Raw genomic sequence first — 23,609 nt, 5'->3', positions numbered from 1 at the left:
CTGGCTTATTGTTTCGGGGGCTTCAGCATTCTTGCTAGAATATAATTGTAAAAATTTAGAGAAAGCATCCACTATTACCAGACAAATTTTTTTCCCTTTACTAAGTGGTCTTAGCGGATCTTTGTGATCAATATGAACTGTATGTAGGGGTATAGCTTCTAACTGTTCTAAGCTGCTTTGTTTAAGTCCTTGCGTGCTGATTTATTAGTTTGACAATTTAAGCAATCCAACATTAGCATTCAATATATTTGAAAGAAAGATCGCTTAATTCTATTATAATTTGTGCTTTGTGCTCTATGTGCGACCTCAAATATCTTAATAAATAGTGAAAAAGGCGCACATATAATAACATCAAATGAACCGTTTTATCAAGATTTGGAGAGACAGAGTAATCATTTTGTCTCTCTAGAAAAAACAAGTTCAAATTATTTCTATGAGCTTCTAACGCTATAGATTGTTTAATCATGCAGTCTTTTTCTAGCGCTTTGCCTACTTTTAACCAATTTCTATTTTTTTATATCACTGAGTCGTTTTTTTATCTTAAAGAAAGTGTCAAAATCAGTTTTCTTTGCAAAATCTGTAAATTTAGCTGTTAAGTTTAATGTATCTGTGTGCACATCCTTTTCTGAGATGTTTCTAAAGGCTTCGAGTTTGATAATTTTTTTAAAATTTTGTACGTCTAATATAATCGGCCCTAGCAGAATCTAGTTGCTCTATACTTGAGTTCATCATTATTATCTTCTGCAAGGTCTAATCAATCTTGGTCAACATTACTTTCTCGGTTACCACGTATTGCAGTTATTTCGTCAATCTCGGAGCAGTAGTGATTATCACACTCACTAGTTAGTTCTGACGTTAACTTCTTTATTTGATTTATTTGTGTGCCGTAGCGAAAACAATAAGCAAAACTGTTTATTGCATTAAACTGCTCATCTATGTAGTCTGGTGCATCATCTACCTCAAAGTCTCCTTCACCATTTATGTTAATGAGTTTTTTCTTTGACCATTGAGCAATAATTGGATAACAGTCATTAGCTGTTGCATCTTTATCGTCTTGATGCAATACAGAGTAGTTAAATTCTTTTCCGTTATTTTGAAATTTTAAATCTTTTGGTATTAACTTGTGTTCTAGTTGATAACGTTTAGAATCTGGTAAGGAAATGTTTTGGCTAATAATTTCAGGGAACGCAAAGTTTTTTCCTTCAGTGTATTTATTTGTAACTTTTTAAACTTGTCTTCGTCGTGACAAGAGAAATATAATTGGTCTGTGATCACAATAGAGATAAATAGGAAATGGGAAACCAAAAACATAAAATTCATATGATTGTAATGCAGATATTATTCCGCATAGTTCTCTGTGTTGATTTGTCAACTTTTGATCAGCTTTATCAAATATTCGCGAGTTCGCTGAAATCATGCGTTTTCTATCAAGGAAATCTTGTATAAGAACACAACTTGTTCCTAAAATAGAAGAATCCGCATGTATATGAAATGGATAATCATTGGAAGGAAATTCGATAGAAAAGTTATGACAGAATCTTTGTTTAGGGTCCGTGAGTATCTTTTCGTGCTCTGGTAACCACTTGAATTCTGGCGTTCTTAGGTTTCTAATATCATCTATGCGTGAAACAATAAAATATAATCCATCTTTAGAAATAACATGTCCTAAAAATCTCCTTTTTTTAAAAGAAAAACATTGTTTTATCAGGGGCTGCTTTAAGGCTTGCCTCTCGAAGCAATGAGTGATACACTCTTACTTTTGTGAATATTTCTCCTTTATCCTTAGCTTGTAATAAAGTGTCTCTATTTATGTTATGGCTTGTTTACATTTTATTAAGTGGCCAAAGGCATACGGCATTAGTTTTCTGAGGAGATTGGTTAATGGTTTAGGACCATAAAATGCTACTTGATGGTTGTAGTGCCTACCTCCAACAAAAAAATTTTGTAACGTTTGTGTATCTTTGGTTAGTGCTAATTGATTGTAAGCTGAAGTTATGTCACCTCTTGTGAAAAAGTCCCAGTTATTCTTGTCATTAAAACGTTTAGTGGTTCAAGTGGCCAAATAGAATTAATTGTATCAGTTATAGAAATTAAGTCTCTAGCATCAATGACTAGTTTCACATAATCCTTCTTAGTTAGTATGATAAAAAGATTAGCAAACCAACTCTTCATACCGTCACTTTCATTGAATTCTTTGATTATTCCTGCTTATATTAATTCATCCATTAGCTTTTCTTTTTTGTCTCTAAGATGAACGGATACTTTGCTGGAGCGTTGCTTTTTAATGGTAGAAGATAGCATCTTCTTGAGGGGTAGATGGAATTTATGCTTATTTATGTTATTTGTTGAATAACTTTGTGTAAAATCAAAAATGTCCAGGAATTTTTCTAGACATTTTATGTCCCGAACTATATTTCTTTTTTGCTTAATTACAAAATCACTAGTCGCTTTATTTATGATTGGGTTGCTTTGTAGTTTACCGCTAAACTTAGGAAACTGGTCATTGACTTTAGATCTATATAATTCGGTTGAGAAGTCTGTAGCTTATTAAAGAAATGATGTGACATTTGTCCTCGTCGTGACCAGAGAAATAGAACTGGTTTGTGATCACAAAAGAGATAGATAGGAAACGGGGAGCTAGTAACAGAAAAATCATATGTTTTCAGTGCAGATAATATTTAGCATAGTTCTCTATGTTGAGGGTTCACCTTTTGATCAGCGTTATCAAATACTCTCGAATTTGCAGAAATCATACGTTTTCTATCAGGGAACTCTTGTATAGGAACACAAATTGTTCCTAATATAGAGGAATCCGCATGTATATGAAATGGATAATCATTGCAAGGAAATTCGTGAGAAATGTTGTGACAAAATCTTTGTTTAAGGTCCGTGAGTATCTTTTCGTTTTCTGGTAACCACTTGAGTTCTGGCGTTCTTAGGTTTCTAATATCATCTATGCGTGACGCAATAAAATATAATCCATCTTTAGTAATAAAATTTCCTAGAAATCTCACTTTTTATAAGAAAAACATTGTTTTATCAGGGGCTGCTTTAAGGCTTGCCTCTTGAAGCAATGAGTGATACTCTCCTACTATTTTATTTTTTTCTCCTTTATCCTTAGCTGGTAATGAAGTGTCTTCTATGTATGTTATGGCTTGTTTACATTTTTTTAAGGGGCTAATTGCATAACGCATTAGTCTGCTGAAGAAACTGGGTAATGGTTTAAGACGATAAAATGTAAATTGATGGTTGTAGTGTCAACCTCCAACAAAAAATCTTGTTACCATTGCGTATCTTCAGTTAGTGCCGCTTGATTGTAAGCTGAAGATAAGACATCACTTGTGAAAATAGTTTCGGTTATTCTTGTCATTAAAATGTTAAGTAGGTTCAAGTGGCCAACTAGAATTATTTGTATTAGTTTAGGTCTCTAGCATCAATGACTAGTTTCACACAATCCTTATTAGGTAGCATGATAACAGGATTGACAAATCAACTAATCATATTGTCGTTTTCATTGAGTTCTCTGATTACTCTTGCTTGTATTAATTCATCCATTAGCTTTTCTATTTTATCTGTAAGATAGATGGGTATTTTGCTGGAGCGTTGCTTTTTAAAGTTAGCATCTTCTTTAGGGGTAGATGAAATTAATGCTTATTTCTGCCAATATCATGCTTATGATGTGAATAAAGATCATTTACCTCAAGTAATATTTCAATCAACTCATTCGATTCGTCATCTGTCAAATAACTATGTGTGAAATCTAATTTATCCAGGAACTTTTCTAGATATTTTTTGTCCCGAACTGTATTTCTTTTTTGCTTAATTCAAAAATGACTAATCGCTTTATTTTGTTTCGGTTGCTTTGTAGTTTACCGCAAAACTTAGGAAACTCGTCATTGACTTTAAGTCTACATAATTCTTTAGCTTCGGTTGAGAAGTCTGTAGCTAATTTTCTTTCATCTTGATTGCATTTCTTTATTAACTCGCTTTCAGTAACCTCGAGCACCTCTGCCTGTTCTTGTGTTTTGATTTGTACTCTTTGTAATTTGTCAGTATCATCTTTGCTTGTATACACATCGATAGTTATTACTGAATTCTTAAATTTTTGTTCAATTATGAAAAATTATTTCTCTCCAATCCATTTCGTCTACACCAAAAGCTGTTTTTGGCATTGCTATAAAACGCAGGTTTAGTCCTAGTGCGTTATTTCTCATAGCAAGTAGCGTTGTCTTCATCAGTTGTTGGCTTCCCATAGCGAATAGCTTTAGTGATCAGACTATAGACTAATTTATTATATGATTCGAAAGTTATTATGTCACCTGTATCACAGTTTCTACTTTTACAAAAATATTTTAGTAAGGTTATTCATTCTGATATTGCATTGGCAAAGGCTTTTCTCATCTCTGCATCTGATGATATTGTGTGCGCTATAGACATATTAGAGTCAAAAATTTATTGGGTAAGGAATCTATGTATCTAATGCAAGAATGTAAATTGTTTACTACTGTGTTCAGTATAAAGCAACTGTTATAGTCCTCACTTCCATTTAGTATTGAGCTTGTGAAATCAGCGCAGTTTTTGATATTGTATTGTTGTTTAGGTTTGTCTGTTATGACACACAATGCATTACCTATTATTCCTCTCTTTGTTTGTGTCGGGTGACTCTTTTGGTACTCCATGAAAATAGGTAGAAATTCTTCAGGATGTGAACAGAGTGTGTTTACAAAGACTAAGTCAGTATTTGCAACATTGATATGAGGCATGAAAAATTTTCCTGTTTCAAATATGGTTTGGTCAGGGTGTCTTTGCTTATGCAATGGGGTGCTTTTCTGTTGCAGAAACTCTCAGTGTTTAACTTTGTCTAGTCCTGTAGCTTCATTAGATTCTGATGTTACAGAAAAGGTTAATTCTTTTACGACTAAGTGATCAACAAAATGTGTCCAAATTATTGGGTGATTTTCAGTAAGTTTTTCGCGTGCTTGCGTTTTAAACCTTGTGGTCCTAGTCCCCTTATAGCAGAACCTATGTATTTTTGACATTGTTGTCTTTGCTGAATTTCTTTCTCTTTTGTTTGGTTGAACTATACTTAAAACAGTCATCTTAGTTATGTATGGATAATCTTTCTCATTTTTGAGTGAACCGTGTCAAATAAGTTTCTTTCAGTCTTTACTTCTACTGCGGGGATATCGAATCGAAATGCTTTTAGGAATATATGACAAAAATCAATATCTATTATATTCTGTCTCTATTCTTTAGTAACGAACACTTTATGAGAGACTGTAATTTAACTCGGTTTCAAAACTAGATTGAATAGTTGTGTAACCAAGCAATCGGATAATTGTGTAATCAAGCATTCAGATGGATGTTTTTGAATCACAAGCTGTATTTTGTAGATGCCAGTTTTGTCCAAGGATTTACTAGGGCAAGGTATGTAGGATGATTGATGTTGTTGCAAGTTGATCCTGGGTCAATCATATATTCTACTTCTTAACTACTATTATCTTTGATGTCTCCGGTGGCAAAGTGATATAAATTGAGATAAAATCTTGATTTAGTTTTACTTTCTTTAGTAGCGTTCGGAGACTTTAATAGCTTAAGGGAAAAAAAATCTGTATTATGGCATTTAAGTATCCATCGTCACCTTCAACGAATTTTAATTAATTTGGTTTTGCTGAACATTGTTAGGCTTTGATTGTCTCAGTCGCAGAGAGTTTTTTCAGTTTGGTGCATAGAAGCTGATGCCTTGTTGTGATTGTTGCTGCTGTTGTTGTGGTGATTGTTGTTCTAGATTTGTTTCAGTATTTCGATATGTATTTTGCTGAGGTAATGTCTGTTTGTATCGTTGAGTAATTTTATCAACTTAGTTGCTAAAAGATGTATTTGGTTGATAGTTAGGCTTATTGAATCTAGGATTTTAGTTTGAGTAAGCAACTCTTGGTTTGTAGTACCAGTGAATCTTGCCTTGCCTCTGTTATTCTTTCTATTATCGTTAAAGAATGCTAGATTTTGTCTTCTTGGTTCAACTAGTTCCTTTCTCAATTTGTTAACACTATCATTTGATTGTTTCTTTGTGCATCTAGAGACAGAATAACCATTATTTCTGCAATAAACACAGAATCGAGTACTGTTGGGCCTGAATTTTATGTTTGGGTCTCTTGGCGTAGAAGTATCTATTGCATTTACATCATTGCTTTTAAAAAGACTGGTTACAGCATTAAATTTGCTCTCAAGTGTTTAACTTTGTCTAGTCCTGTAGCTTCATTAGATTCTGATGTTACAGAAAAGGTTAATTCTTTTACGACTAAGTGATCAACAAAAGGTGTCCAAATTATTGGGTGATTTTCAGTAAGTTTTTCGCGTGCTTTGCGTTTTAAACCTTGTGGTCCTAGTCCCCTTATAGCAGAATCTATGTATTTTTGACATTGTTGTCTTTGCTGAATTTCTTTCTCTTTTGTTTGGTTGAACTATACTTAAAACAGTCATCTTAGTTATGTATGGATAATCTTTCTCATTTTTGAGTGAATCGTGTCAAATAAGTTTCTTTCAGTCTTTACTTCTACTGCGGGGATATCGAATCGAAATGCTTTTAGGAATAAATGACAAAAATCAATATCTATTATATTCTGTCTCTATTCTTTAGTAACGAACACTTTATGAGAGACTGTAATTTAACTCGGTTTCAAAACTAGATTGAATAGTTGTGTAACCAAGCAATCGGATAATTGTGTAATCAAGCATTCAGATGGATGTTTTTGAATCACAAGCTGTATTTTGTAGATGCCAGTTTTGTCCAAGGATTTACTAGGGCAAGGTATGTAGGATGATTGATGTTGTTGCAAGTTGATCCTGGGTCAATCATATATTCTACTTCTTAACTACTATTATCTTTGATGTCTCCGGTGGCAAAGTGATATAAATTGAGATAAAATCTTGATTTAGTTTTACTTTCTTTAGTAGCGTTCGGAGACTTTAATAGCTTAAGGGAAAAAAATCTGTATTATGGCATTTAAGTATCCATCGTCACCTTCAACGAATTTTAATTAATTTGGTTTTGCTGAACATTGTTAGGCTTTGATTGTCTCAGTCGCAGAGAGTTATTTCTGTTTGGTGCATAGAAGCTGATGCCTTGTTGTGATTGTTGATGCTGTTGTTGTGGTGATTGTTGTTCTAGATTTGTTTCAGTATTTCGATATGTATTTTGCTGAGGTAATGTCTGTTTGTGTCGTTGAGTAATTTTATCAACTTAGTTGCTAAAGGATGTATTTGGTTGATAGTTAGGCTTATTGAATCTAGGATTTTAGTTTGAGTAAGCAACTCTTGGTTTGTAGTACCAGTGAATCTTGCCTTGCCTCTGTTATTTTTTCTATTATCGTTATAGAATGCTAGATTTTGTCCTCTTGGTTCAACTAGTTCCTTTCTCAATTTGTTAACACTATCATCTGACTGTTTCCTTGTGCATCTAGAGACAGAATAACCATTATTTCTGCAATAAACACAGAATCGAGTACTGTTGGGCCTGAATTTTATGTTTGGGTCTCTTGGCGTAGAAGTATCTATTGCATTTACATCATTGCTTTTAAAAAGACTGGTTACAGCATTAAATTTGCTCTCAAGTGTTTAACTTTGTCTAGTCCTGTAGCTTCATTAGATTCTGATGTTACAGAAAAGGTTAATTTACGACTAAGTGATCAACAAAATGTGTCCAAAATATTGGGTGATTTTCAGTAAGTTTTTCGCGTGCTTTGCGATTTAAACCTTGTGGTCATAGTCCCCTTATAGCAGAATTTATGTATTTTTGACATTGTTGTCTTTGCTGAATTTCTCTCTCTTTCCTTATTTTCTCAATACCTTCAATACTTGTCGGTATCGTTTCTGGCCATCCCTTATCAACTCCCTTCTTTATTCTATGTAAGTACTTCTTTATTAATTCTCCCTCCTGTGTGATTGTGTTCTCAAGCTCAAGTCTAAATCTGAATTGCATCTAAAGTCTGTTACTTTTTTTATAAACTCATCTTTTAAAGTATTCAAATCTGTTCTGTACTACTTCAGTTTCGAACCACTCTAGTGCTGAATCAATTGAGAGTTAGCTGAATGAAGACTGTTGTTTTTTTACAAAGCTTGTTTGTGCAGCGGTTGCCATAGGCCTAGTTCCTAATGAAATGAGAATTTTATTTGCTCAGAATTTCAAAATCAACTGGCATCCTGATTTCGTTAATTGCCTGAGAAGGATACAACTGAAAAGTTTGAATGTGTTATGGGAGTTTCAGGTGGGAGGGATAAGAGCTGGTGGGGGACTCGCACGACAAGGACTGGACATTACTAACAGAAACTGAAATAATTATTTTGAAAGACTGTTAGAACAGAATAGCAATTGAAATCAAAATCAATTTAGAAAACTAAATGAGATGCGTAATGCTTAAATGAGAAGCATTTTGAATAGTTAAATTAGACAAGTTAAGTTCAAGGCCTCTCTAATATTATAAAAGAACAAGTTAATTTGAATTAATTCCAGATAGAACAAATTAATCTTAGAGCCTCTCTGGGACCACCATTTATACTGATGGTCCGTATAGTAGACATTTAAACGACGGGATTATTCGCGGGACCACATTTATAAACTGAAATTTCTACTCTTGGTATATAGCTAAGTGTTAAAGAAAATTAATTGCAAAATTGAATTAAAAAGTTCTGTTAAACAGCACTAAAAATGAACCGAGCATGAGGGGATAGAATGGTTATAGTTATTAAGACTGAGATTACACAGGTTGAATATTTTTAAATATATAAATTGTAACTTAGATCGAATTTAAGAGAAGTTAAGTTGAACTTACCTTATTTCCAAAATTGTGCTAAGTTAATAATTTCTGACTAAGTTCACTAAGTTAAGAACTAGTCTCAAAATATTCTAAGTTAAAATCTATCTCAAGTAGGTTGAGATTTTTAACAAGGGATCAATACGGGAATTTGATTAAAATTTGAAGTTATCGGGGACAGAGAAGTGTTGGTGAATGAGCGTGAAATCTCCTTTTATACTTGCGAACACGTGTCTCCTTAGTATCCTATTGAATAGAGATAACAGTGTCGACAGAGTTATTAAGGCTAAGTTGGTGTTCTTCAAGTTAGCGTGATATTATCACGCCAAGGTAATCTCAGTTTGAGTTAGTGATCTTAAAATGGTAGATTATGCAAACTACTTAGTGATTTGTTTACATGTTAAATTGGACTTTGTCGAAATCAAGTTTGTTCTTCGCGCACTAAAACGTAAATTCTCGAAATAGCACTAATATTTTCAAAAAAACTACTTAGTGTTTTGTTTACATGTTAAGTTGAACTTTGTCCAAATCAAGTTTGTTCTTCACGCACTAAAACATGAATTCTCGAAATAGCACTAATATTTTCAAAAAATGTAACTGATTGTAGCACATTTCAGAACAAATGACTCAACAAAAACCTATTTGAGTAAATAGTTCCCCCACAGCAACAATTCTTTGATGTTATGAAAATGCAGAATCCGTCTTCAAAAAATTTAAGCCGTCTTCAAATTAACTCCCCAAATTGTATAACATAAATTGAAAACATTTGAACATTTGAAATTTTTTCTTGTTTTTCCCATTATAACCGCCTATAAAACTGTAGCCCTCCTTATGGTATTCCATGATGGGGAATTAGAAGTTATCTGACTACTAAGCTGAAGTGGCTATAATGGGAAAGACGTTTTCTTCTCTTTTGTAACCCACAGCCGAGTGGGTGCATGTTATTTGCACCCGAGCGCACGTGCCATACTTTTGCATAAAGATTGGTGTAATGCTAACAACTCTGTAGCGGGGGGTGAGGGTGTGTAACCTACGGGGGGAGGGGTCAAACGGAGATCTCATTTTACTAGCCCCCTCATCTTAGCACGTTATAGGGAATCTTTTCAATAATGATCTTGAAATATAATGAAGCGCTGACTTAATTGTTTGAGATCTATTCACATTTTTTTTATTTCTGAAGTGATAACTTGAGTCGCACCAAACATGAGGTCGAACAATGTTTTTAGGGCCCGGACTGAATTACAAGTCAGGATCAGTACTGGGAACGTCAAATTGCAAGTCTACAAGCATATATCGGCAGTATGCACGTCTAAAAACAAGTCTGCAAGTCTGACAAGTCTTTGCCAAGACTTGGATTACACTTGCAAGTTGATTCCCAAGTCAAAACCAGCTTCCAAAAAAATTCTAGTGAAAAATTCGATTTCCAGAATTTTTCGCAACGTGACATGATTTTTGGTTTTTCTCATATGCCCTTTCCCGTGGCGCCTGAAAACTGATACCAGCTGATACCAAATGAGCAAAGGCGAACCGGCAAGAAGACACAGGGCGACCAGAGGCCATATGGGGCCGTTTTAAGGTGTTTTTGGGCCGTTTTCAGCCAATTTTCAGGCATTTCGAGCCGAATTTTAGCCAAAAATTGACAATTCTTGATATTTCAGATTTGTTGAACATTACTATCATGTCAAACATTCATATCCTAGGGAAAAATGTGAAGAGAAACGGTTAGGTTCCCCTTGCTGACCCGAGGGCCAGTTATCAGACCAGACATCAAGCCGCAACTGACCCCATTTTGGCACAAAACGGTTCAAATCAGGCAGAAGGTGCGTCAAAGGAAAATTGCTCCAATTTGACGATGATAATACCTTCATTTACTTTAGCCCGAGATCCGGTATTGTCACCAGTTAGTTCCAAAGTAATAGTTATAAACGATTATAACCAGAATGGCCAGAATGACCAGTTATAACCAGAATAACCAGATAACCAAAATGCCGGGGGGCAGTGCTTTTTGCCCTTTATTTCCTCGAAAACTTATTAAAAATGGATGTCATATATTTAGTTTAGAAGCTTAATTCACGGCGGTCCTAATCAGCCAGGTCTCGGTCTGATCAGTTCAGTACTTTTAGTAATTTTTCAAGAATTCAGACTCTGTACCCCAAAAAAACTAGCTCATGCCCAGTGCTCATTCGTTAATAACCATTTTCGGCTCTTTTTGACGTTTTTGGGACCTATTTTGGACGTTTTTTTTGGCCATTTCTGACGTCTTTTTTGGCTATTTTGGACGTTTTTCCGGCCATTTCTGACCTTTTTTTCGGCTATTTCTGACGTATTTTTTGGTTGTTTTGGATGTTTTTTCGGCCATTTCTGACATTTTTTTCGGCTATTTTTGACGTTTTTGGGACCTAATTTAGACGTTTTTTCGGCCCTTTCTGACGTCTTTTTCGGCAATCTTTGACGTTTTTGGGACCTATTTCGGACGTTTTTGCGGCCATTTTTGATGTTTTTAGGCTATTTTTGACGTGTTTTAGACGTGCCAGGTCTAGGCCAAGACTTGCATTTAGACGTGCACGTCTTGGCCAAGACTTGCGTTTAGACTTGCACGTCTAGGCCAAGACTTGCATTTAGACTTGCACGTCTAGGCCGAGACTTGCATTTATACTGACAAGTGTAAAAAGTGGCATGATGATAGCTCTGAATCAGTACCGATAAAAGACTTTCAATTTGACGTGCCCAGTACTGATCTTGATTTGCAGATCAGTCCGGGGGCGTTAAGCTAAAAAAAATTGGTTTTTTCCCATTATAACCCACCAATGAAGTTATAACTCTCCGTTATGGTATAATTACCACAATTGGGGGAGGGGGTTTTAGTTTATTTGACCACTAAGCTGAGGAGACTAAGACCCGAAAATCGTCAAATGAACAGTTTGTTTCCACACCAGTGTTTTGTTTCACATACAGCTCAGTGACTATATTTCGTTTTTTTTTTGATAATTTTTCTAACGCCGAACTTCAGCGCCCGCTTCCCAAATTCTGTTCTTAGAAAATCTTAGCAAGTTTTTTCGATGCTTATTGGTGTTAATACAAGATCATGTAATGCCTCATTAGGAGACTGGTTATGTTTAATTACAGAGTGATTCCAAAGAATGACAATTACGGAATGATACCAGTTTGCATCTCGAAACAATTTTGCAAGAAAGTCACTGTATTTTCGATCTAAATTTCTATAAATTAGACATTGTCCATATAAAACACATAAATCGAAAACTTATATTTCGGATCTTTTCCATTTGTGTAGTAAAAGTTCTATGCTTACTTTGAAGTACGGAAGTCGAGGAGTTACTAAACTTCTTTCTGAAAACATAGCTTGTTTTTTCCTGAATTATCTTTATTCAAAAATTTTGAAATTTATTCAAACAAATAGTTTTATTCTTCACTTATTCTGATAACGCGCTTCTAAAGGCCAGTTCCTCCGAGCAACCTAATCCCTCAAAGAATGGAAATAAACCATAACTTTAGCTACCAAACTTTAGGTCTCTCAAACTATCTTTTCATAAGTCGTAGTAAGCATTTCCAGTGCGTATTGGTATTGACACTGTATTGCGTCATTAGGAAACTGGAGTCTAGAAAAATGTCTATCTACGGATTGAAATCAAAATATTTCACATTTTGAAATATTTTTTTTGGAATCAATTTTAAATTTTTTCCCGTTCCTTCAGTCCCAATTGGGATTATGGGAACCGACGGTGGCTATTTTCCGGCCGTCGGATATGTGTGTTTTTATTAGATTTAAATTGTTAAAACTTGGAAGTTGTCCATATAGAAGGCAAGTGAATTGAAAATAGCTCGTATAACGTGCTGCATAATGTGCTGTAAGTGAGGGCTTTAAAAACAGAGCTGCTATGTAGCACAATTTGGAACAAAAGAGATCAAACAAAATCGCTGGTGGTTGAATATCACGTGCACCAGGGGGGGGGGGGGCATAAAAAAGTATATGCTTACTAAGATGGGGGGAGGAGAGGTCGTAATCGGAAAAAACATAGCTTAGGTATATAATTTTTTAAATTAATCAAAGATAACCGACTAGTCTTGGGGATCGCTCTCAAACTACAGACCAATGGTTGGGTTTGGCAGTAGCCAGCTTAGGCTTAGAGATGCTAGCATGAATATGTGAGTGAATTGCATAATCACAAGATAAAAGGTTATCTTGCAAAATTTTACACACTATTCTTGAAGATTGTGCATGATAACCATTCGAGGTATATTAAGGTCATTAAAGCATCAATAGACTTTTCTTCCTTTGTTGTTCGATTTGGCTTCCTATATGATCGGCGATCTTTCGCAATGGATCATTGTCAGATTAATGGATGACTTAATGCAGCGCTTTTGATGCGATTCTAAAGTATTTTGGGATCTTTCCTCTTATGACCCCCACACCACAAAATTATAATGGGGGTATATTATGGTATCCCTTTGGTATTTTTATATCATGTTCACTAAGCGGGGAGCGATAATGGGAAAGACTCGCGTTTTGTATTTAGCTTTCTGCAGTCGCCAGCGCTCGGATGTTTTTGGACAGTCTTTTGGATACTCAGCAACTAAAATGATTTTTTTTTGAAAGTTTGAAAGTGCTTAGGTCAAAATTAGCACGCTGAAAATATATGCATCCATGTTTCATTCAAATAAAAAATTATACCAAAATTTTTTTAGGAAATCATAAATGAAAATGGACACAACATCATGACAGTTAAATAAAAACAAATCATCCAAAATGCTTTATTGAACATTTACTAATTCATAACTCAATTTTTCATATGATCAGAGAATACAAATAATTGCCGACCTAATGAAGCAACTCATAAAAAAACTTCAATTTTTTCTCTTTATTATAAGGCAATAAATAAATCACAAAAATAAGGTCTTCCCCTTTATAGCCCCACAAAATTCTAGCCCCACATTATGGTATACTTATACCTCAAAAATGTTCTAGTGGGAAAAAAAACAGTTCCAACGAGTTTTAGCCTTCATTGCAGACACGTGTTTTTTATGGAATATATCGGAAAAACGAAGATGACGTCACAATGAGGTGACAATAGTATCACCATGAAGCAGTTTCGATGCTTCTGTGATCAACTTCCTTCTATGTCGGCCATCCTGAATTCCGATTTCTTTCAGAGCAGAGTCTGTCCAATCCAGTTGGTCAATTCTGTTCACGCCCTTGACTTTGAAGAGGTCTTGGTACTCGGGAATCTTGTTTTGCTCCAACAGGTGGCGAATTGAGTAAGTTGTTGAATAGAGAGCAAGTTCTGATAATCTAAGAGGAAACAAAAATAATATGGACAAAAGTGTTGAGAAATTAACTCAAAAAATTGAGGAAAATTGCAGCCTTGTTTACTAAAACGGAGCAAGAAGCACCTGTGGAAAATTGTGATATATTGTTTTTATGGCCCCCCAATTACAAATTAAGAGTTGTTATATAGATTGTTATTATGTACAAAACGACACGTGCGCCTGGGAGCGTGAAAGTTATATGCCCACTAAACAGGGGAAAGGGGACAGAATAAATCGCATATTTGTTACATTTGCAGCAAAGAATAACAGCATAAAGATGCTGAAATTTTGTACCCCTAAAATAGTCGATATTGACAAAACAAGTGTAGAAGCTATCGTTGTGTTCATTAAATATCAAAGAGCGCCAAATCTCAATTTCTCTTTGCTTTTGAAAAAGGGTTTGAAGTTTGAAAAGTGTTAAATTCGTCCTCTGAACAATGGTCGCACAATTGTCTAATCAGAGACCAAGTCAAAACATAGTCTGATCATAGGCCGAACGAAAGTCAGGACAAAGGTCGAACGAGAATCTGATCAGTGGTCAAAATCTGAACATTGTCTGATCATAGGTTGCACGAATGTCTGACAACAGCCCGATGTCCCTATGTGGTCTGACAATAGGTCGAATGAAATTCTGATTAACGTTACAAAGATAACTATTATGTCGGAAAATATTCTGAAGTTGATTTAAACGTCCGTTTTTTAGATCAAAATGTCCAATAATCTACATCTCCTTTTTCATCTGTAGTGGGAGACGACAAAGGAGGAGTTCCAAACAATTATATAATTGAGACTTTATTCCCAGTAAACTCCAAAATTGTGCCCTAAAGCTCTGTCCGTACAATCTTAAAAAAACTTGGTAAATTACAGCCAGTCCTTTTTTCATTTTAATCTTTGCTGATTTTCTTCTACCCTTTACAATTCTGGGCTTGAATTACCGAGTTGAGGAGTGACAGATGAATTATAGGAGAATTGAATACGAGCAATAACGGTATCGTAAAGCTCTCTCCAGACGAACAAATATCATAATTCTTTAACTCACTATTTCGTAGTCAAACTAGATCAAAACTTACCATGACACAGAAGTGAAGTATCCAAAATTTGGATTGCTCTCAAAACTCCTTGACTCGATAAAATAACAAAAAAAAAGAAGTTTGTTTACTCTTTGAAGTACAAAAATGGTGACAAGACTAAGTTTTATTTTGGGCAAACCAGCCAAAAACTTTTTTAATAATTGAATTCTATGTAAACTGGGGATATTCCGATTCAAATTTTGGATTGGTTTCAAAAAAATCTTCGACCTAATATATAACACTTTTTTAGGCAAACAAAACAGTTCAATAGCTAACTCCGATAATAGAAAAGCTAGACCAAAAATTTTAAAAGACTCGATATACCGTGAATTTTATCCATACAAAATTCGGTTTGACTGCAACATATTTTTGTCTGGATGAAAATACTAAATTTGAAAACAATTATTTGCCATTAAACAACAAAAACAGTGAAATAGCTTTTTTTCCTACAATTTTTAAGTTATATTAATCGCAATGGTCCACACTATATACTCTGAGAGCCTCCATGCAACTTTTTGATATTATTATTTTTTTTGAAAATCAATAATTGCTTAATCGCCACGAAAGCAGAGAATAGTCTCAATTTTTCAAAGGGAACCTGGACCAAAATTTTTTGATTATTTGGACTCTACGTACACACTGTGAGAAGAGAGCCCCAATAACTGTCGCACAAAGATCTGATCAGAGACCAAAATCTGAGTATTGACTGATCTTAAAACCGTGCCTTAAAACTCTCTCTATATAAAGCTTTTTTAGCTCACTTTTTCTTGGGTAGACGAGACCAAAAAACTTGATGATTCAGACTCTGCAAACACTCTCGAAAAATCATTATTTGATTTGAACTCTTCCTTGACTTGATAAAAAAGACATTTTTGAAGACGTTTAATCACCTATTAGCAGCAAAAACAGCGAATCTATAGTCTTGATTTTGGCATGGTCTGGACAGAAGCGATAATGCCGCAAAATTCCTTGGATAGCACGAAAGTCTGCTCAGGGACCAAATTGTGAATATAGTCAATCAGAAGTTGTATGGGTCTGGACCTTAATCTGGGTAGCCTGTGAACAAATTTTTCTGTTTCCGCAGGTGTTTAATATTTAAAATGAGGTAACCTAATTGGGAATAGAATGTTGTGGATGTGTTCCCTGAGGTCAAAGGCACTGGGCCTATGAAGGGGAGTGTAAGCAAAGCATGCCTCCATTACTGTGGACAGCTGAGGTGGCATCACACTCTCACTAGTGTCCCCACTCTCAATCTCCAGCTTCTGACCACTTATCACGTAGTTTTCAACCTGTAAAACAGAACATAGTCCTAACATAACTCTGTACTTTCACATTACAGGCACCCACTTAAAGTGTAGCCAAATACGATATATTTAGGGGGTCTCTATAACTTGTAGCCCAACTAAACTGAGGAGAGAGCCCAAAACGGTTATAGGAAACAAACCCCCTCAAAAAAATCCACAAAATTTTAGATGAGAAATAAAACCCCCACGGAAATAGACCCCCCTTTTTAAGTTTGCAATTTGGTCATGATTAATTTTTTGGTTGTGATGGTTTCATATCCAGTCCCACGGGCCTCTAAGGAATGACCATGACCCGCTGAGGCATAACATAGCAATGGCGCGGCTCGATAAAAGTAAAATGGGTGTTAATTTCCCCGGGTTTTTCCTGTGGTTTTTTCCAAAACCACCCGATATTCCCCGTGTCAAAAGTACCCCCACCCATTACCCCGCAAACTGATGTAAGAGTAGGGGTAATTGTTTATGGGAGGGGGGTAAAACGATGTAAGATTATGGGGGTAATGGGGTAGTGGGGGTTAGCGAGGAAAATTTTTAGACTTTATCCCCAAAAATTACTCCGAAAAAAGATGTAAGATTAGGGGGTAATTTTAGGGGTAAAACGATGTTAGGTTAGGGTGGTAATGGGGATTAATGGGGGGAAAATAGGGGAAAATAGGTGAAATAGGGGCAAAACTATGTAAGGTGAGGGTTAATGTGGAGAAAGGGGGAATTGTTAGTTTTTACATCCCCAAAATTTACCCCTCAAAAAAATGTAAGATTGGGGGGTAATGCTAGGAGCAAAATTAAATGGGGAGTAAGGGAAGAACTGTTAGATTTTACTCCCCATCCCCAAAAATGTTACCCTCAAGAAATTACGGGGTAAAACGATGTCCGAAAAAGGAAGTAGAGTGGTGTAAGAGGGAATGTTAGACTTTACCCCCAAGATTTCCCCCCTCAAAAAGAAGTAAGATTTGGGGATATTTTTAGGGAAGATAAAGGGTCAAAGAGAATACGGGGAGAATTTTCAGATTTAAGGTAAGGTGTAATGATGTTGTAACATAAGGCGGTTATGTGTAATAAGGAATGCGCTTTTAGACTCAACCCCCCAATTTACCCACCAAAAAGATAATTAGGGGGTAATTTTCGAGGGATAAAATGATGTTACAGTGAGCAAATAAAACATTTATTTCAAGCATATGGGATGGCTAGTATTGGGCAAGCATTGGTTGTCTGAGAGCTACGGCGAACTGCTTCAGGAGACAGAGGATAAGGGTTCACGGTTGTCACTCTGCAACCATGGAGGTAACACGATAATCGAGTGGAGTTGCCATGAGGCTAATATAATGGAAGAGTAGTGGCTAATTGCGGGTAAAAGGTTGCAAGAGCAGGGGGATAGAGTTGGGGGTGGGGGGGGGGGTAAAATGGAGCAAGAGTGAGGGGTAATGGATTCTTTTACCCTCTATTTTTATATCGTTTTACCCCCCCCCCATTACACCCCTACTCTTGCATCGTTTTACCCTTCATTACCCCCACTCTTGCATCGTTTTACCCCCAAAGTTACCCCCTACTCTTACGCCATTTTACCCCCCCCCCCACCACATTACCTCCCATTACCCCACTCTTGCACCGTCTTACCCCTCTTTAACCCCCAAAATGATATAAGAGTTTTGTTGGGAATTGGCTAAAAAAAACCCGCGATTACCACCCTAATCTTACATCTTTATGGGGGTAAAAAGTCGACATGGGTCATATCATCAAAACAACTTAAGTTTTATTAAACTTCAGGGTTTTTCTGAATTCAAATTTTTAGACGAGGGAGAATTTCGCCAGCTGGTACAAGATCTCAACAGATTTTCCAAATTACTAGGGCTGCGGTGAAAAAATTAACATGCTAGACCGTTGTTCTGCTAGACCGTTGTTCGAGGGCATCAGTTAAAGTCCTGACAAATTCTTTTCATAACAAAAATCTATCGAGGATGGCCTTTCCATGCCTTATATCAGTCGAGGACGGTCTTTTAAAAATTCCAGGTCTGGACTAGGGTGGGGGGGGGGGTGGGGGGGTAGTTGGTTTGAGTCATCTTAGGCCTAGATGTTTGTGCTTGTTGTTTTTGGCGGTGGAGTGGTGGGTTGTTACAAAAATGCAGCCATTACTAAAATGCATAATAAGAGCTGAACTTTCAATAGAAAATTTATCTGTCGAAGGATACCCAAATTCGAGAGCCTCCAATTACCCGAGAGATGCCCCTTGAATCCATTAGTTCATATGTCAACGCACCCCCCTTCCATCTGAATTCACTCTAAAAAAAACAAAAAATACCTCAGGGTCAGTCATTGAGTCGAAGGGCTGTGGCTCGCCTGGGTTGAAACAGTGCCAAATCAAGGCTCCAAAACTCCAGATATCAGTTGCTGGGGAGAAACAGCCGTCTTTGATCACTTCAGGGGGCCAGTAACGAAGGTACCGCTGGAACATCTAAAAGAGATCAGCACATAAAAAACGCAGAAAAGGTTTCGGACACAATTCATTTCAATAGTTTGCCATATTTTTCCATATTTATGATTCGAGGACTGTAAAAAATTGCATGGGCATCAAAAATCTCTGAATTAAGTGTCCCGATTTTTTTCATAAATATAGGACTATATGAATAGAACGATTGGATTTTGATGTAGGAAATTACTGTCAAGACAATATAAATTCTCGTCGTTTCTACCCTAGTTGAGAAAACTTCGGTTAGAAAACGTAAGAAACTATCGGTATATCGTCGTTTTTTTCTAGCCAAATTATAACCGTCGATTTTTTCGTCGGTATCGTCGTTTTTGTTCGGTATTAAACGTAAGAAAGACTCGGTATCGTCGTTTTTAGACGTAAGACAGATTCGGTATCGTCGTTTTTTCATCGCAATGGAGATTCGGTATCGTCGTTTATTAAATGTAAGAAAGCACCAGTATTGTCGTTTTTAAATTAACCCGATTTATCTACAGCAGTTGACTAAGTTTCTCTGAAGGAAATGTGTATACTTATTTCCTTCAGAGAAGCTTAGTCAACTCCCGTAGATAAAATTGGGTTAATCAGGTCATTGTGATCAAGAAACTATGTTTTGCTTTCCATACCTTCCTGTCTGTAGCCGGTGAGTTTTTGAGAAAAAGACAGAAGTACTGGATGCATGTTTAATAGCGACATGTTTAGCTTTGAGACATTAAATTATTTAGTGAAGGCTTAAATTTATCTCCAGTTTCGCCTAATTGGTTAAATTTTTCAATTTTTATGATTGAGTACCTCTTGTGGTTGTTTGTTGAACTCTACTCTGTCTTCAAATCCAGCCACTCTGCATATGCCGCTGTCGTTGATCAGAACATTCTCACTCGTCAGAACCTAAACAATGACAAATTTCAAATTTAACATGTTTGCAGTTTTGCAAAACAGGAGCGAAGCACCGGTGATCAAGACATAAGACCTGTCACTGTTTTTGTCAAAAACAAATCAAAAGTAAGGCTACACTGGAGTTTTTTATGAATGGTTGTCTCGGAAGAGTACTCTGGAAATACCTTCAAAACTGACCTAATTACTATATACTTCAAAACTTTCAAGAATCTTTTTAAATTCAGTTTGAATTTGAAATCTAGATTTTGAATTCATTTGGAAGGATATATTGTATTTTTTCCGTAATTAGCATTTCAATATAAAAAAAGTTTATGGGATGGGTCTTAAACGTATCTTGATTACAGTGCCAATTAAGTAGAAAAAAAACGTTTCAAATACTAGTGGCAATTATTTCATCAATTTAATTTTTACCATACAATTCACAAAATGATTCAATAAAATATGTCTATTCACCAACTGCTGGAGTTTCCGTCCTTAACTTTTTGCTTAAAGAATTAATTATATTCCTTTTTCCTTATATTACCAATGGAAGATAACAGTTTCTTCATTTTCTGTCCATTATAGCTGATTATAAAACTATTCGTTCTATTAAATTGAACATCCATTTTAATTGATCGTAAAAAGATACCGAAAAAGCGCAGTAAGCACTTCAGTCTGTGTATCATCCCGCAAAAATAAAGTAGGTGCTGTTTGCTTTATTCAGATTTGCAGTTTGTTTACTGTTGCTGTATCTCCGAATACATTTTGCTTATAATTACTCATCGAGTTATAAGCCGAATTTATTAGTCGAAATAATAGCCACTTAATTCACTTAATACATTTCCCGCCTTATTCCAATTTTGCAGTTCAAGCTAGCCGAAAGCCACAATATCACACAACGAAGTAGCCGATATATTGCAACTTCACATCCCCGGAATCCGAAAGCCAATTAATTCACACATCCAATCAGCCAACTTATTCCAACTTCACATACAGGGAAGCCAAAGTTAATTAATTCAAACATCCAATCAGCCAACATATTCCAACTTCACGTACAGAGAAGCCAAAAGCCAATTAATTCACACATCCAATCAGCCAACTTACTCCAACTTTACGTACAGAGAAGCCAAAAGCCCATTAATTCACACATCCAATCAGCCAACTTATTCCAACTTCACATACAGGGTAGCCAAAAGCCAAGTACTTCTCCAGCAAAGTAAATTAATCCAACCTCACGTCCAAATTAAGATTAAATACTTTGCTCCTAAAATTCTGACTTGATAATTAAAATTTTTTTCCTCCTCAGTACAACAATCGTGTTAATTGGTTTTCCAATTCTCAATTTTTACCGATAGCGCATTCTAGTTGACAGCTGCTAAAGAGGCATGTTCAAAATTTTCTTTAACATTTTGGTCATTTTTTGATTTGCTTATATGGTTTTCATGTCCTAACTCAAAAATTTTGTGTTCATAAGCACCACGTGTGTGGAAGTCGTTAAAATATAACCAATAAGTTGCTACTGAATAAATGCAAATAAAGTTGAAAGGCTTTTTGCGGAACCTAAACGAAATATCAAAACCACAACAAATTAACGTCCGAGTTTGAGTTTCAGTTTTTAAAATCAAAGTATATCAAAACGTTATGTTTCATTTTGAGGCTTCAGGATTTGTAGAAAAATTTACCATGGATAGCAAAAATTTCCGAACATTTTTCTATAAAATGGTTCATGTATTCTGTTTTGCCCCCCGCCCCCATTTTAGTGAGAATAAATCTCTTATGACCCCCAGGCGCTTGTGTTAATTTCTTGCAGAGTAACGTGCTATATAACAACATATAGTTTGTACCTGGGGGTCATAAAAAACACTGGGGGCGAAAAAAAAATTCCGACGGTTTTTCAGATGTTTTGGGTCTTTTATTTGTACCTCCAGCTTAGCCGGTACATTTGATTGGCAACCTCCAGACGCAAGTATCATTCTTCGCTCAATGATTCACCAAGTAATGGCATCTTCTCAATAACTGAGATTGAATAAAAGACAAACAAAAATCCTTCTTCTTTGTTACAAATCAAATAATTTAAATTTAGTTGAATTACTTGATAGCACACTGTTTTCTTTATCCGTTCTTATATGAAAAATTATTTGCAAATATTGCACCCAATTTAATTTAGTTTTGCCGAAATCTTTCATCGTTATTTGTTTGGAAATTATTCTTTTTTGTATCCTCAGAAACGTGCTAAACAGGTTAGACCCAGACGGCTTTAAACTCTCTTAGAGCCTTACAGTTCACTGGTCTCTAGGTATGCAATTCAGCAAAGCAGTCTGAGAATCAAACTCATGGTGGGAAGGTTGGGTCTTAGAGTTTGACCTCCTGCACTTTTATTCGCTATCCACTCACCTGTCCACAGACTTGAACAACCCCTTTTCATTTAACCATGAATTAATAAACCAGACTTACTTAAGTAACCAGATTTGAATAACCAAACTTTCATTGAAGCTTTCACGTTTTTGGATACTTTTTGAAATTGGCAGAAAAGAAGTGATAATTTTTCGGTCACCAAAATTTATGAGAAGATTAACTGTCTGCAATAACATAGTGATCTGGACACTTAGTTGTTGTCTCTACCGTCCTTCAGTGCTGCTGGCAGAAAGCTCCATGGCTTTTTGAAACATTACTTCAAACCCATTTTCATTTCGAATTTCAGCGCATACCATTTTTATTTCGACAACAAATTATTAATTTGGTGAGCGAAATCATGCGAAGGAAAAAATATTTATGTTGTTTGTTTCAGAAGGGATTAGCTTATGAACTGAATTGTATTAAGAGGGTTTGTCTGGTGGTTGTCATACTGGTTGTTATTTCTTAATTTTTCACATGCTCGTGTTGCCTGGTTTCGCCCTGATCTTGTGCAATGTTAATAGCACTCGCCCACATCTTGCTTGAAGTGAATGGCAATCGGCCTTCATCTTGCGTGAAGTTAATGGCATTCGGCTCTCATCTTTCGTGAAGTGAATTGCAATCGGCCCTCATCTTGCGTGAAGTTAGTGGCATTCGGCCCTCATCTTTTGTGAAGTGATTGGCAATTCGCCCTCATCTTGAGTGAAGTCAATGGCAATCGGCCCTCATCTTGCGTGAAGTTAATGGCATTCCGCCCTCATCTTTCGTGAAGTGAATGGCAATCGGCCCTCATCTTGAGTGAAGTGAATGGCATTTGGCCCTCATCTTTCGTGAAGTGAATGGCAATCGGTCCTCATCTTGCGTGAAGTCTTGCCCTCATCTCACACTGCCCATTGCATTCGGCCCTCATCCTTTGTGAAGTGATTAGCAATTGGCTTTCATTTTGAATGAAGAGAATGACATTCGGCCCTCATCTTGGAAGAAATGAATGGTAATGGGCCATGTGATTTCCGTGCGACCCATTCAAGGAATTGGCGCTTGCTATTCTGCTTGATTGTGTGTCTTGTTAATAGATAACTTCTATTTGAATTTAATTCATTTTTTAAATCAGCTGAAGTTAAATTATATTTCATTTTAATCGACTTTAAAGTCTGGCTTATAATTCAATTTAATCTATTTTTAATCGATTTTATTGGAAAGTTTTGTAAATTTATCTCCTTTTTCAATAGTTATAAGCTGTAATAAAAATTAATTTTAATCATTTATTTAACCATTTATTACCGTACCGGTTGCCTAAAACTGAAAAAAAATTGTCGTTCACTTACCGTTTCGCAAAGAAATCAGCAAAGTTTTAGAGGTGAATTCAAAG

At 35.8% G+C, this 23,609-nt stretch overlaps 2 protein-coding genes across 3 annotated transcripts in view; both read right to left on the bottom strand.

Moving 5' to 3' along the window:
• LOC142345707 (uncharacterized) overlaps window positions 1–23,609 on the bottom strand; it is a 577,332-nt gene that overhangs the window by 337,384 nt on the left and 216,339 nt on the right. The gene's annotated exons all lie outside the window — the stretch shown is intronic.
• The window catches only part of LOC142346171 (uncharacterized), a 27,365-nt gene continuing 17,325 nt past the window's right edge, over window positions 13,570–23,609 (bottom strand). The window contains exons 5-9 of the mRNA XM_075398679.1: window positions 22,241–22,251; window positions 19,763–19,858; window positions 18,806–18,958; window positions 16,319–16,497; window positions 13,570–14,121 (exon numbers count right to left, since the gene is read on the bottom strand). Of these exons, the coding sequence (XP_075254794.1) occupies window positions 13,884–14,121; window positions 16,319–16,497; window positions 18,806–18,958; window positions 19,763–19,858; window positions 22,241–22,251 (677 nt within the window). The 3' untranslated portion in view covers window positions 13,570–13,883. The remainder of the gene's footprint in view (window positions 14,122–16,318; window positions 16,498–18,805; window positions 18,959–19,762; window positions 19,859–22,240; window positions 22,252–23,609) is intronic.

The sequence above is a fragment of the Convolutriloba macropyga genome, chromosome 9 (genome assembly GCF_964194025.1).
Source record: "Convolutriloba macropyga chromosome 9, txConMacr16.3, whole genome shotgun sequence".
In the NCBI taxonomy this organism is placed as follows: Eukaryota; Metazoa; Xenacoelomorpha; order Acoela; family Convolutidae; genus Convolutriloba; species Convolutriloba macropyga.
Note: the sequence above shows the minus strand (reverse complement) of the source record. Positions and strands in the feature narration are given on the sequence as shown.